Here is a 14,968-nt window from a genome sequence, read left to right on the forward strand (position 1 = left end):
CAGGACCTTACCTCTACACCTATGAATGCATCCGTATAGAAACTGCACCTATAAAAATATGCTACAATTCAATAGCACAATAGCAAGAAGAAAATAATAATATACTATAAATAAAAATAACATAACCCATAGGTACTTCTATCCCAATGATGAATTGTCTTTTGGCATTATACATTATAAGACTATTTATTTTTAATATAAGGAAGTCATAATCACTTTTAACTATTAGATGAAAAATCCAGTAAATAAAAGTGACTCACAACATTCAAGAAATTTTATGTTGGACTTTGTGCTCATACAATGACACATCTTTAATCACCGAATTTTAAATCTAACAGTTAATAATAATTATGACTTCTTTACATCAAAAATAAATGGTCTCAACAAATACATTTACTTATCTTTTTCTTTCTCTTTCATCCTAGGTTCTAAGTTGAACCGGCCAAGTTTACAACTCGGCTCAGCCCACTTGGCCATATTTAAAAATTAAAAACATTTAAACAAGATTAAAACTTTAAAAATATTTAAACAAGGATTAGAAATATTAACTCATCATAAAAATAAAATAAATAAATCAATAAATAAATTTGAATGGAACTTGGACAGGCTGGCCACCACTCCGCGTATAAACTCGAGGGTCCCAAGTACAATCAGCATATGTTCGGAACCATGATGCCATGCGTTCGTATCATGATATATTCCAAATACAAACATCTTGAAACTACAATTTTTTTCCTACCATAATCCTTACGATATCTATGTTTTGGAAAACATGCGTCGTGAGATATCTCTGAAAAATAAATGTAATTACTTCAGAAATGATCCTTTCTAAAATACAAAAAACACTTTTTAAGGTCTGTTTTTTATATTTTCCATAAGGATTCTCTGCAGGATGAAAAGAGCCTCGATAAAAAAGTCAAATGAGTGAAACAGATGCCCCTAGCACAGTTTTCATTTTTTTAAGGACAATTTCATTATATTTATATAGAAAACAGTCTGGTGAAATCACTGCATGCGTATATGTTTATGCACTCACACAAGTATATAATTAGTCTCGAATCAATTCCAAAATCAAATAAACCAAATTATTGCAAGAGCTCCCGGAGATTTCTCTGTTTCTAAAACTTTTCATCTATTGCTTATTCGTGCCCCACCATGAAGAGTATGGCAACCTCAACAAACTGCTCAAATATCTATAAGTGCAATCCTCAACTCAACATACACTAGAACCTCGAAATCATAAATAATCCTCATCTGATAAGACATATGTGAATGATACAAAACCATCCCCAAAAAATGGCCAAACACCAAATCCCAAGCCTAACCAACCTGAGAGTCTGGTTCTCCTTGCTACAGTCGGTCACTCATAAAGCCTTTTTCTTTCTTTTTTTTTAATTTCTTCGTTGTGTTTCCTGTATATTCTGTGAACCATTCTCTCCTGATCTTGAGAAGGTACAACTTGCAGGATTTATAACCATCTTCACATTAACAAGCTCTGCAGCTGCTCGAGCAGCTGCTCTTGCTCTCTCTGCTGAAGCAATTGCAGCCTGAGCCTTTGCCAAAATATCTAAAGAATTGCCAATCTTCTCTCTCTTAAAAACACCATTAGAGTCCTCTTGTTCATGTTTGATCTCCAAGCTTTCTGATCTACTTTGACCCATTAACACGCTCTTACTCAATGCACTCAAATCAGTTTCAATTGGAGAATTGGCTCTAGCCACTTTCTGTACCTTTTCCACGATGGAATGAGGAGACTCTCCCTCTTTTTGTGAGGAAAAAGTTAAAATTGTATCTTGAGCTTTGTTGCGCACATGGTTCGAACCATCCTACAATACAAATACAAAAAAGGGCTTTCAGATTTGAGAGAAAAAATGTTGTATCACACTAGTTTAGTCCGTATATGCCCTTGATGGACAGAAGAAAAGAGCCAATTTTTTAACATACACCTAGCGTTTCTATTGAAGCACATTAGTCACACACACTTGCAAAGCACAGACCAATAAGTCTTCATGTTTTTTTGAGAATTCTGCCTCGGTGCTAGAAGAGTCCCACTCCAAATTGTTCTCTTCAGCTATTTCTTTGAGAATCTTGAGCTTCAGTTCAGCGGCAGGGGCGGTCACTGAGAGTTTCTCAATTATCTATACAGTAGAATGCACTTCATAATTAACTATCGTCTGAGAGAGATAGCGGAGTGGGAGACGGGGGGGAAGGCGGAAGGGGGGAGAATGACATACCCCACGATTCACACCACTGTCTGGGCGAAGCTCAGAAGCAGCAGAAGTAAATTCCTTGCCATATTTGGCAGTAAACAAGTTCTGAATGTGCATAAGCTCAGGCAAATCTGAACATCTGGGAGCAGCAAAGATTATGCTGGCAATTGCTTCCTGCAATTCTTTAGGGCACTCCCTATTATATATAAAAAGATCAGACAATGAACACTGAAACATCCAGTGAAAAAAATGTTGTGTGGAAGATAAATTTCAAGAATCTGAAAAGTTTTGGAAAACTGGTATGCAAGATTTTGTTGGAAACTATGTTGCATTGAGGGAAGGGTTGGTTGGTTCACCAACAATCAACCCATTCCATTTCATTGCTAGCAAGATTAAAAATGTCCTAAAGAAGTGGGTAAAACTAAGGATTTGAACTATTGTAGAATTCAATCTACAATATGCGCAAGCCAGTGTCCCAAATCCTGGGAAATTAGGTTCTTCCTCATCAATGCTACTTATGCGTTACTAAATAGAGAAAAATATCATCACGAAGTAATGCAACCACCACTACATATACACCGATAGCTCAGAAGGAAAAACGGAAGCAATCCACCAAGGGTACTTACTGAAACATTTTGTTTTTTTTGAAGTAATTAAGTGTGCTTTCTATGATAAATTGGATCATAATAAAGGAATAAAATGATTCATCAATGGTCGTCCATCTATACTTTCAGCGTAATGCCTATAGTTCACATAGGCATAGCTTCAAACAACATTATCCAAGTACCAAGTGATTCAATGAACTACTTTCATGATTCTTCTTGCGTGTGCTCCTTGGAAACATCTGCAAACCCAAGTCCTTAAAGTGCACTTTCTATGATAAATTAAATTATAATAAAGAAAAGAAATGATTCATCGATGGCCGCCCATCTATACTCTCAGCGTAATGCCTATAGTTCACATAGGCATAACTTCAAACAACATTATCCAAGTACCAAGTGATTCAATGAACTACTTCCATGACTCTTCTTGCGTGTGCTCCTTGGAAACATCTGCAAGCCCAGGTACCACAGGATCGCTCTTCCACACTTTTTCTTACATATTCTTGGATAAGAGTTTTAGGTACTTTGAATCATGGGACAAATAAAACTTCTGAGTGTTCTTTGATTGATATGTTTCCTTTCATGGGAGTGTGAAACTTCTTTTCAAAATGGGGAATGCACCTTATTAGTGGCTGGTCCTCTCTATAATCAGGCTCAAGAACTGTAGAACTTTCATGACATTATCTTCTCCAAAGTCATTCCTCTTGATTATTAGACACTTGGTCATAGCAAAGCAGTAGCTCAAAATAGGGAGAATGATTGATGGGTATTATGAATCAAAATATTTGTCCCTTCACTTGATTGGCATGTGATTTATGGTATCATGTTAATCCAGCTATGAGAAAGAGAATGAGAAGTCCTTAATTGAATAATAGAGTATGGCAGTATTGTATTCCTATTATTAGTTCACTAGCTTGTAGCTCTCTTTTATGATTAGTAAATTAGCTTCATGTTTGCCAATCTTAAACACCAAAAGTTAAACGGGTAAGCATCATTGAAGTCAAAGTTTTCTTGATGGTTTGGGGACCTATCTTAATGGTTAACAATGGTGACAATTGCTGCACAAGATCCCAGGTCAGAATCCCACTGCTGAACTACATTTTAAAAAATAAAAAAGTAATCTTGATGGTCAACTAGGATAATCTATTGGTGCAGGTCCAATAAAATATATGGGAGGAGGTACAGTGTACAATGCAAGTATCAATGGAGCAGGCCACAGTATTTCAAGTCTCATGCTTTCAGCAAATACTTTATAAGAGGTGATTTTTCTCTTTCCCCCAAACAGATGAAGACATGACTTTCAACATAAACAGAAAAAAATGACAGAGAGGCTATTCCTATGTGCCACAATTAGTTTTGTAGTTTATCTCTATGCATAGGGACTCGTTCCTAGAAAAACGTATTGTTAACTAATGTCGATCATCATACCAGAAATAAATGGCCACAGTACAACATGAGCCCTGTGACAGCTTAATTAAATATAGAATTACATATTTACATCTCCAAGTGAAATACACATTTCCAGAAATTTAGTATTTAAACCTCAAATTTGAATCTCAACTCTCAAATAAATATACATTTTTAGATTGGAGAACACTCAGAAAGATAATCAAATAGAGGTAAAACAACTAATCTATGAAATAGAAGTCCAAACACAAACGATATATAATACTCAGAATCTGCCTCCAGTGTCAAACTATTAGACCCCGAAACTAGATCGTATTGTACTCTTGTACTAAATTTATAAGTTAAAATGTTCTTTGTTCTTTCTGGTTGAGTTTTTATTGTGATGCATAATTTCTAAGTGTAGACAGCCAAATGGCAACCACTGCTTTTGTTCTTTATTTTTCCCTTCCTTTTTTCTGGTAATGTGACAGAATTTCTAAGCTACAAATAGGGATGCCAAGGGGCCGGCCTGGGCCAAGCCCTAGCTCTGACCGGGTTAAAAAGATTCTAGCCCAAGCCCGTCCCTAGCCTAATCAGGGCCAGGACAAATAAATTTGTACAAAAAAAACAGAGGAAAAAAAGAAATAGAAAAAGAGGGTTGGGTCGAGCCGAACAGGGCTGACCTTGGCCCAAGCCCTGATCTTGGCCAGCTGGCCCATTGGCACCCCTAGCTATAAACAAACAAATGGAAAACAAAAAATGAATGATGCACCACAATTATAAAGGATATGATATGCTTAAACCACATGCTTAAAGCTTAGCAAGCCGACTAAGGACTAGCTCGAGTTGACTCACTTGGGGCTCTTAGTCCAACACATCTCAGTGAGATCCAGCTGATTCTCTTGATACACATACATATCTCACTGTCTTGACATGGATTAGTGCTGCAGAGTTCTGATCCAAACCTATCTTAAAGAGTATGTTCGTATGTATTATTTATGAACTTAATAACTTATGTATGTATGTATGGACGCATGCATAGATTTATGCATGGGGAGCGATTTCATACATCATTTCATAGAAATATAATGTAACCACTCCTTCAAAAAACCAAGTTAAGGAGAACTCTGAAATGTTGTGTTTTTCACCCAGATCTGTTGCTCTCTTTCTCAACAGAAAAGCCCTCTCTACCGACCCATCCCCACTCCTTAGAATAAATGATTCACCACAATTATAAAGGATATGATATGCTTAAACCACAGGACTTGCTCGAGTTGACTCGCTTGGGGCCCTTAGTCCAACACATCTCAGTGAGACCCAGCTGATTCTCTTGAGACACATCCATATCTCACTGTCTTGACATGGATTAGTACTGCAGAGTTCTGATCCAACCCTATCTTAAGGACACACACAGTATGTATGTATGTATTATTTATGAACTCAATAACTTACGTATGTATGTATGGACGCATGCATAGATTTATGCATGGGGAGTGATTTTATGCATCATTTCAAAGAAATATAATGAAATCACTCCTTCAAAAAACCATGTTAAGGAGAACTCCGAAAAGTTGTGTTTTTCACCCAGATCTGTCGCTTTCTTTCTCAACAGAAATGTCCTCTCTATTGACCCATCCCCACTCCTAAGAAGGAAAACTCTGCTTGATCTATCACTCTAGAAGGCTCTGCAAATCACCTTCGCTCCATGATTTTCTGCTCACTTGCTCACCCCGAGGTCAATCAAACAAAAATCCCTCCCTCTCTACCCAGCCAAGGATTCATGCTCTGCAAATCCCCATGCTTACTCTCTCTCAAAAAGGATATCTCTGCTCCCTCTCTCCGTCAAGGATTCATTTTCACATCCCCTAATCTCAAAGGATTAGGTTTTCCATTTTATTCTTCCTTATGGTTCCTTTCTCCATATGGTTTCACCATTTTGTAAATTTTCACTGTGTAGCATCAAATTTACAAAATTGATATTTAGTGAACATGAATATGAACATGAATATGAGCTGAATGTGATAGTAGCCACAGAAATATTTGGCTTGTTTACTCTCACAAAATTTGTTATACGAGGATGTTATCTTAACTATAAGATCACTTCATAATAATCTGTTTGCTGCAATTTCTTTCTCATTTTAAAAAAGAAAAAGAAAAAAATTGGACCATAAGTTTTTGGCTGTGAAAACCTGTGCAATATACCATGTATATTCCTGCCTTGCCATCTTGAAAATTAGGATATTTCCTTGTTTTTTGATTAATAGCATTGGAAATGGTTGCATGCTTGTTTTGTTTTAGCCATAATAAAGGTACTTCGTATGGTGACTTATAGTCTAAAAGGATAAGGGGAAGGCCCCAAAGGATATGGATGGAAATAGTGAGAAAAGATATGATGACTAATGATCTGAATAAATGTACAGCCCATAGAGTGGAATTGTAGACACCCCACCTGAAATTTTGGCTAAGGGAATTCCCAGATACTTGTAACCATGTACCCTAGTCATCATTTCAGAGCTAAAACCTAGACTTTAAACCTACTTAATACCCCTAACTAATCATCTTATACCTCAAACTTATCATCTTAGACATCCCTCAGCTTGTTAAACATAAAAGACTAATCCGAATACCAATCCGATACCCAAAAACCTGAAAACTGACACCCTAAAATCCTAGCCTTATAGACCCCTTCAAACTCAATTAAATTGGACCAAACTTGATTCTAAACTATAGAGGAGGCCACAAGCATTCCAACGGTCCAATAATCGCTCAAATCTGACATATGGTTTGAAAGTTATGGCCCAAACAAGTTTGTTTGACAGGAGTTCCAGTTTGCTCCTTATGATGCGAAGCTTGTCGTTAGGCCCATTGGGCCCGACGGCACACTATGCGTCATTTCACGCTCTAGCTCTTGAAATCTGGTGTTTCTTGTTGAGTGTATCTTTGATTTTCTGGAAGCTTTTGGGACCTTGTGGATGCTGTTCTGTCCGCAGATTTGACCTTGAAACCTAAATCTAAACCTTAAAGATAAACCTAGATAATCCCTAACCCCATTCGAACCACCCAAATTGTGTCTTATATAAACCCCCTAAACCTCTATAGAAAAACTAAAATTATAGAAAAATCCCTAGAAAATTAGGAAAATAGCCTAAAACTCCTAGAAAATTATTTGGAAAATAGCCAAAAATCCCTTAGGTTAGCCTAAATCCTAGAAACCCTAGATCTAGGAAAAACCTAGATAAAACCCTAAGCCAATTCTGTACAATTCCAAAACCCTAATTTCAAATTCAAAAGACTTAGGAAGAGAATGCACTAAGCAAACCAAAATCCCTAGGATGAACATGCCCTAGGCATTCTTCAAAAAAAAAAAAGGAGATGGGTATAAATAACTCGTGTTCTCACATGAGCGCCAACTCCGAGACTTCTGGTGTACGGGGCCAACCAGCATGAGTAGGTAAGTTTCCTTTCTTTTCTTTAATTTTAGTTTATTTTAGTAATTTTAGTTTCAAGGTCTCTATTATGGATTTTGAGTGATCTCAAACCAGCTTTGTCGCTGTTCTTAGAGAAGGCTGATCTTTTGAAACTAGAATTCATTTCGAACCGTAATTTGACAAACCCTTTGATTCTTTACCGATCTCTAATTTATAAGCTTATAGCATAAATTGGGAGGTTTCATCAGAGATGACTTCAGATTTGCATTGTAAACAGTTCGGCACCCACCGTGGGGCACGTCGAGCTTAAAATTGAGAAAAAAAATTGTTTGAAAACAACCGTGAAACTGAATTTTAGTGCCCGCTTTCTTCTTTTTTCTTTTCCTTATCTTCCCACCCTGTTTTCCTCCCCTGTTTTATTATTTTGATCTTAAAAAAAAAATCATTATACTAAAAATAAAAAGAGTATTTCCTTTCTTTTCTGTTCCTCTAACTTATTTTCTGTTCTTAGAAATTGTGCTTATCATAGTTCCTAGTTTCTTGTTGTATTATTTATATTTGCACAAGATCATTTTCATTGCTTATCCTGCTTTATTTGGTGAAAAAAAACAAACTTGCTTGCTTACCTTTCTTATCATACTTTCCAATTTCTAGTTTTTTGATTATTTGTTTTGCATAGGGTATTTTCATTTTCTATTGCATATTTTCACTTTTATCATTACGGCTTGTCTTCACCTTCTGGAAAAGAGAGAGAGAGAGAGAGTGCTTTCCTTTTCTTATCATAGTTTCCAATTTCTAGTTTCTTGATTATTTGTTTTGCACAGGGTATTTCCATTTTCTATTACATATTTTCATTTTTATCATTACTGCTTGTCTTCGCCTTCTGGATGAGAGAGAGAGAGAGAGAGAGAGAGAGAGAGAGGGACGGAGGGAGGGAGGGAGAGGGTGGTAAATAAATAAATAACAGAAAGGGAGTAGAAAAATATATGTTCTTTCCTGCCTTAGATTTTCCGGTTATATAGAAAATTCTTGTCTTTTTGTTCCATTATTACTGCTTGTCTTCACCTTTTGAAACAACATGACCAAAAGAGTGAAAAAAAAAGAAAGAACTAATTATTGTATTCCTTTTTGCTTTAGATTCTTTTAATTCCTTGCCATATTTTGTTTTCTTCATGTTTCTTGAATTACACTCTTTTATTTCCTTGTCATACTTGTCTGCTTCGGTACATTCTTTCAATATTTGTTTTCTTCATCTTGCTTGAATTAGATCCTTTTAAATTCCTTTCATGTTTACTTGCTTGATCTTTCTTGATTATCACACTTTTTTCACCCATGTGCACCAGTATGCTCTTCTCCACACTTTTCTACACAATATATCTCACAAAACTACTAAAATTTTTTTAAAACCCACGCAGTCGGCATTAATGCCGAGAGGGGCACCTAGCTGTTGGGAGTAATGACGGTTAGGGAAAGCGTAAGTTTTAACTGTGAGCACCCCTCCATAATTTTTTGCCCCAAAGCACCCCAAGGCACCAGGCCACTAGTCGGAGAGGCACCATACAGGTGCCCCTCAAACCCATAGTACCCAAGTCTCAACCCACGAGGAACCATATCAAAAATAGTCCAGGAGTCCAAGCTAGTGGTCCTCAGGACTGTCATTTAGAAACCATAGACCACCAAGTCACTTAGCACCCTGAATAGTCAGGGTATTAGACCAAGGACAATCCTCCAAGACATAGGGATTAGCCTTAAAGTCCAATCGGCATAGCCAAGAACAGTCAAATGTCCGAACACCTCAAAGTCTTGAGCCAGCCGACCCTAGCTTTGTTAACCACGGAGGTCAGTCATCTAACCCTAATGACCAACCTGTCAGGGGTCAAGAAGGTCAAAGCTCAAATAGATCAAAAGGTAGCCCACCCACCCAACCTGAGTCAACTCCAAACAAGTATCAAGGTGCAAGCATGCCTGCAAGACCTATTGAACCGAGGGTATACCATCCACCCTAGTCAACATGGGCAGGGTAGGTCAGAAGTTCAGACCCTAGGTTACCTTCAGCCAGCTAGCTCGAACCAGGTTAATCTTGGAAGCCAACAAATAGCTAGACAACTGAATCATGAACCACCTACTAAGAGTAGATCACCAAGCCAAGGGTCCGGTTCTATCCATTACCATTCAAGTTCAGGTTTGCCTCGAGGCCAGACACCCTCTAGTAGTAGCCATGGGCTTCGCACCCTCTTCCAGTCTAATGCTAGCAAAAGGGCCAATCCCAACTCTAGAAGTAGACCACCCAATACAAGACAGGGGCAACTTGACCTGACTAACCAAGGTCAAACCCAAAAGGTTGAATCACAATAGCAATCATGGCGGTTACTGTTCTCTCTCACCTATTAGTATGGATATTATCTTGCAAGCCTTTTAACATGGCCATATTGTCCAATCACCAAATAATGGGCCAAGCAAGGTTCAACCAAATAACCTAGGTGGGTCCATAGGTCAACAACCAGTCTACCTAGTTCAATCTGCTCCCCAATTCAGCCTTTGGGGTAGTTAGATCTACAAGTCTATTAGTAAGGCCGGGTGGGTCATATACCCCAGACCCGAGTTCAACGGACCATGTTTGGCAATCAGCCGTCTAGCCCAGAAGTCCTAGTGCTGACGGCTTAGTGAGCCAACATTAGACGAATCCTAAAGCTTATGTAGAAGAAAACCAAGGGATTCATCATGCTGCAATTCAGAAATAAGTTCTCCAGGAAGGGTGACAGGGATTCATCATGCCGCAATTCAGAAATAAGTTCTCCAGGAAGGGTGACCCCGAAACACAAGTTGAGGCTTACCTGCATTTGGTTCCAACATTGAGGGCAGACCCCATTAGCTTAATGCAACTTTCTCGTATAGCCTGTCAAAAGAACCCCTGAAATGGCACCAGAACATTATGAAGGATAACCCAGAAGCAACCCCCAATGAAATGTTCAGACGATTCTTCTCCCTTTATTGTGGGCAAAACTAAGACTTGTCACCCTGGGTGAGTTGAGTGCTACCAAACAAAAGCTGGGTGAGTTCTTTGCGGATCTCGTTGCAAGGCTCAGAGATGCCACCATGTGGATCGTTGAATGTCGGTTTCCTGAGCTCGCAAAAATTAGCTTGGCATTGGAAAATGCCGCTCCAGAATACATATCATTCTTTAGTAAAGGGGCAACTCCCTATTCTTTTGATTCAATGCTCGGAAGAGTTACATTTTACAAACGAGCAAAGGAGCATAAGGCCCGGTCAATCGAAAATCCAATGTTAGGGTGAATCCTACTAAGGTTGAAGGTGACTTTTCACACTTAATTCATGATGACTGACCAAAGATGGAAGGCTAGGATTTAGCCATGCTCGCCCCATAAATTTCTCAGTTATATTAGAAGCAAATTCCATAATTCCCAAACTACCCCTAGTAGCTGCATATATTAGGCATTGCTCACCCATTATGAACTAGAGCAACACATGGAGCCTAGACTCTTAGAGAATCACATGGTGGGTTTTCAAAGAGAGATTTGAAAGGTACATGGGTCTCCCTAGGGTTATGGGGGTGAGAGGAAATTGAGAAAAAGAAAGGCATATGGTTGGGGTTTAGAGAGAGACAATGAGAGAAAGTGCTTGCCGATATTTGGGTTGAGAGAAACAAGAAAGAGAGTCTGCAACCAGCAATCCCTTGCCTGTATTTTCCAACCAAAACACGGAGGAAGAAGAGGAACTCGGTGTTTTAAAATGCGGGATGCAGCCGTATGCATTGGGGGGGCTTACGTGGCGATGCGGCTCAATGCAGTCCAGATGCGGGTGCATCGCCACAATGCGGTCAATAAATGTAAAAAAAATCTAATAAATCTAAAAAAATAGGTCAATGCTAAAGAAAATATAGAGGTGATATATATAATAGAAGGTATTTAGTTTATTCATTCACTCCAAAAGTATCAGCTATCGGAGATCCTGTATCCACTATTCCCTAATAGAAACTAGAAACTTCAAACTAGCTTCATAAAAAATTCAACAACCATAATAAGCACAAATTTGCAACCACAAACTTTAAAGTTACAAAATACTACAAACTAAAAGTCTATGAAGATTCAAGAGTTCAAGCTTCAAAAGTCAAGCTCAAGAGTCAATTGAATCATCATCATTTCTTAAGTCTTGAGAGTGAGATTCTAAATTTCAATTTTTCAAATCCTAATAAGAGAAGTTATCCTGAGAGTCTCTAGGTGCATCATCATCGCTATCATCCTCGGCGGCCTCCACCGAAATTCATTACAAAAAATCCATATTCTAGATGTGCTGAATGGTCTATATGGATTAGGAGAAAGGACGCATGGGAAAATCATGATAAAGAGGCCTCACTCCACATAAGCTGAATACTTCCCTGTGGAAATATGAACAAAGGCGCATACAAAACCTATGCTTCATACTAAGAAGAATGAACAGACGTGCATACAAAATGTATGCCTCGTACTAATAACAATCAATCTCCACTGAATAAAACCAGTTCAAAAGTAATGCATATGGTATTAATACCTAATTGTGTGAATCAGAATGGCAAATCCATAAACATTATTCCAACTATATCATTTCCATCTAAACTTGCACCATATCTCATCAATTAATAAAGACATCAAAATAATGTGCATCCATTGGCTGGATAAAGTAAATGGCATTCACTTGCTCTCAAGAGAAAAGTACAATGCCATTGCTGAATAAAATGCCTCTCATGGGCTCCAATAAAATAACAAATGAATTTTCAAACATCAATTGCACCATTGTAGTTCCATCAAAGCAATTCATGGATTTTCTTTTATAGTATCTAATTTAGCATATATAATGAATCAAGAAAGAAAACTTCCAGTCATCAAAAAACATGGTAATGCTTCAAACAAATAGCAAGTGCAGTGACATGAATGTGTAATTCATCAGAACTATAATTGACACACATATACATCCATGCATACATACAAAGATGCATGCTTGATATATTTACCTCTGTGTATCAATAATAGGAACGCGAACAAGGACAAATTCGCAAAACAGTTCAATAATTTCATATGCAGCCACAATATTTTGCTCCCGTATAATATGTTCCACCTGGCAAGAAACAAACATATTAGAGAGACAAATACAAAAGCTAAAATTAAGGCGAACTCAATACCAAGAAATTCTAATAAAACAACAAGAATAAAAGAACCCAGAAATGGGTAAGTTGTATAACATACACGGATCCTAGCAATGGGCTCTTGACCAGTCTGGAGGAACTGTGCAATCTCTTTGCGCATCTGTTTCAGCTGAACTTCTCTCTTGTTTCTTAGAAGTTTGATTCGAGAAATTGCTAGTTTCAAACAAGTTTTGCTGGAGAATGAATATGAATCAAAGCCATCATTCTTTGAAGAACATAGTTGTGAAAAGTACATGTTTACTCGTAAAGAAACATCTATGGAGAATAACTGGTATAATTAGCACTCAAGTAATTCAATTCATCAAGAATAGAGTGTAATTCAAAAACAAAAAAGTTGGGAGGAAACACTAAGGCCAACAAAAAATCTCATCATACAATATCGACAATAAATAATATAAAGCAAAAATAAAAAGAAGAAGAGAAGATCCAAATTCTAGACGAAAAGAAAATTGGAAAAATAAAGTAAACAGAGGGGTTTCAGGTTGGAGGAGTTATCATATAACAAAGCAATAATGAGTTCGCAATACAAAATTTGCCCAATTCATAAGTCAATAACAAGAAACAGATAGATAAATAAACATACTGAGTGTATAGCAGGATCATCAAAAACAAAAACCTAAACAATGAAACGTTTTTGCGGGAAGAGATGGAAAGTAAGCAAAGTCACCATTTAGCTCCAAGCACGCCCCTGTTGAATAATGAATTAAGGAGTGACATTGCATCCCCTCTGCTATACAAAACAGACAGTATCACACCACCGTGAGAGACGGCAAGATATCATTCACGGAGAAAGGAATTGGAAGAAGAAAAAAAAACAGCAGAGAGAAAGGAAGGAGAGAGAAGCATAAATAAATAGAATCTCATCAGAGTCACAAGGAATAATATCGGCGACTTTTATCGGGTGGTAACTTAAATACGAGAGGATAAATAGCGGTGATATGGAACCATTACCGCAATTAGATGGAAAATCAGTGTCACAAAACCCGAATCCATGGAGCGAGTCGTGCATCCACGGTCTTCGGTTGGATCGGCAATCCGGTCAGGTTTGGATTTGTACAAAGCAATGATTTAAAAAATATTAAATAAAATAAAATTAAAATTAAAATAAAGGTGGGTGACTTGAACTTAATAAAATATTAAATAAACTTAATATATATATAAAGGGTGCGGTTTGTATAGAGCCTAGGCCGTAAACAATCAAATTAGAGCCTACCTTCAAATGGTACGAGAAATGTGGTTTCAATACTGGAAATCTTTGTGATAGCCTTAAAATATTTGTATTTATTTATAAAGTTTAAAGCTTTAAAAATAGTGTAGATTCGATAGATCTATGAAGAGTTGAAAATCTTGAAAATTGACGGTCGAAAAATACGTTACTAAATACACTATTTTCAAAACGTAAAATCTATGTTTTTTTTCTCGTGTCTATGCATCTTGATGTGGAGGTGATCATTTTGAGGATATTTAGGCTTCAAAACAACCTCTTTTAGTGAAATTTTTGATGAAGGCTCAAATTTGATTGTTTAGAGCATCGGGTTTATGTAAACTTTTTCCATATATAAAACACAATAGTACTTCACCTATTGATTTATCACCGTTCAAAGTTTACCACATGGTCACAAATATCTGATAGTGTTTGAATTTTAATATTTTTTTTACAAATCATAATGATCTGAAATTTTGTGGGTGTGCGCATCTTAGTGAGATGCACATGAATAAAATATAAAACAAATAATTTGAATGATAAAAATTACGTAAAATACCTTTATAAAGTTTCAAAGGTAATTTCATCATTTTATTTTATGACTATTATTTTTTTAATATTTTATTTTGATGCCACTTGGTTATATGTACTCGCATTCCAAATTTTAGATAAATCTAATTTGTACAAAAATTATAAAAATTCAAATACTATCAACACTGTGACCATGTGATGAACTTTAGACGGTGATAAGGTGTAGGTGAAGTACTGTAGAACTTCACCAATAGGCGTTTTGTAAATGCTTCCTATATATAAATATAAGAAGATGTTAGGGTCAGCCCACTAACTGATGGAATAGTATAAGCCCAACAATGTGGGCCGATCTAACAATTAGGACTGTATTTCGGTAATATAATTTTAATATTTTTTATATAAATTCA

General features: G+C 37.0%; 1 protein-coding gene across 2 annotated transcripts; it reads right to left on the reverse strand.

The window, feature by feature from the left end:
* Positions 1–1,115: 1,115 nt before the first annotated feature.
* Positions 1,116–13,850, reverse strand: LOC18432119 (Regulator of Vps4 activity in the MVB pathway protein). 2 transcript variants are annotated; one of them, XM_006842231.4, is made up of 6 exons: positions 13,494–13,850; positions 12,867–12,999; positions 12,635–12,738; positions 2,235–2,406; positions 1,998–2,138; positions 1,116–1,826 (listed from the first exon to the last, which is right to left on the reverse strand). In XM_006842231.4, exons 1-6 carry the CDS (start codon positions 13,541–13,543, stop codon positions 1,392–1,394), a joined length of 1,035 nt encoding a protein of 344 aa, XP_006842294.2. In that variant the 5' UTR covers positions 13,544–13,850; the 3' UTR covers positions 1,116–1,391. The 2 variants fall into 2 exon arrangements, with proteins under 2 accessions (XP_006842294.2, XP_011622580.1); XM_011624278.3 differs by lacking the exon at positions 1,998–2,138.
* Between the last annotated feature and the right edge of the window lie 1,118 nt (positions 13,851–14,968).

The sequence above is a fragment of the Amborella trichopoda genome, chromosome 13, assembly GCF_054954075.1.
Source record: "Amborella trichopoda isolate Santa Cruz 75 chromosome 13, AtrichopodaSantaCruz75HAP2 v2.0, whole genome shotgun sequence".
In the NCBI taxonomy this organism is placed as follows: Eukaryota; Viridiplantae; Streptophyta; class Magnoliopsida; order Amborellales; family Amborellaceae; genus Amborella; species Amborella trichopoda.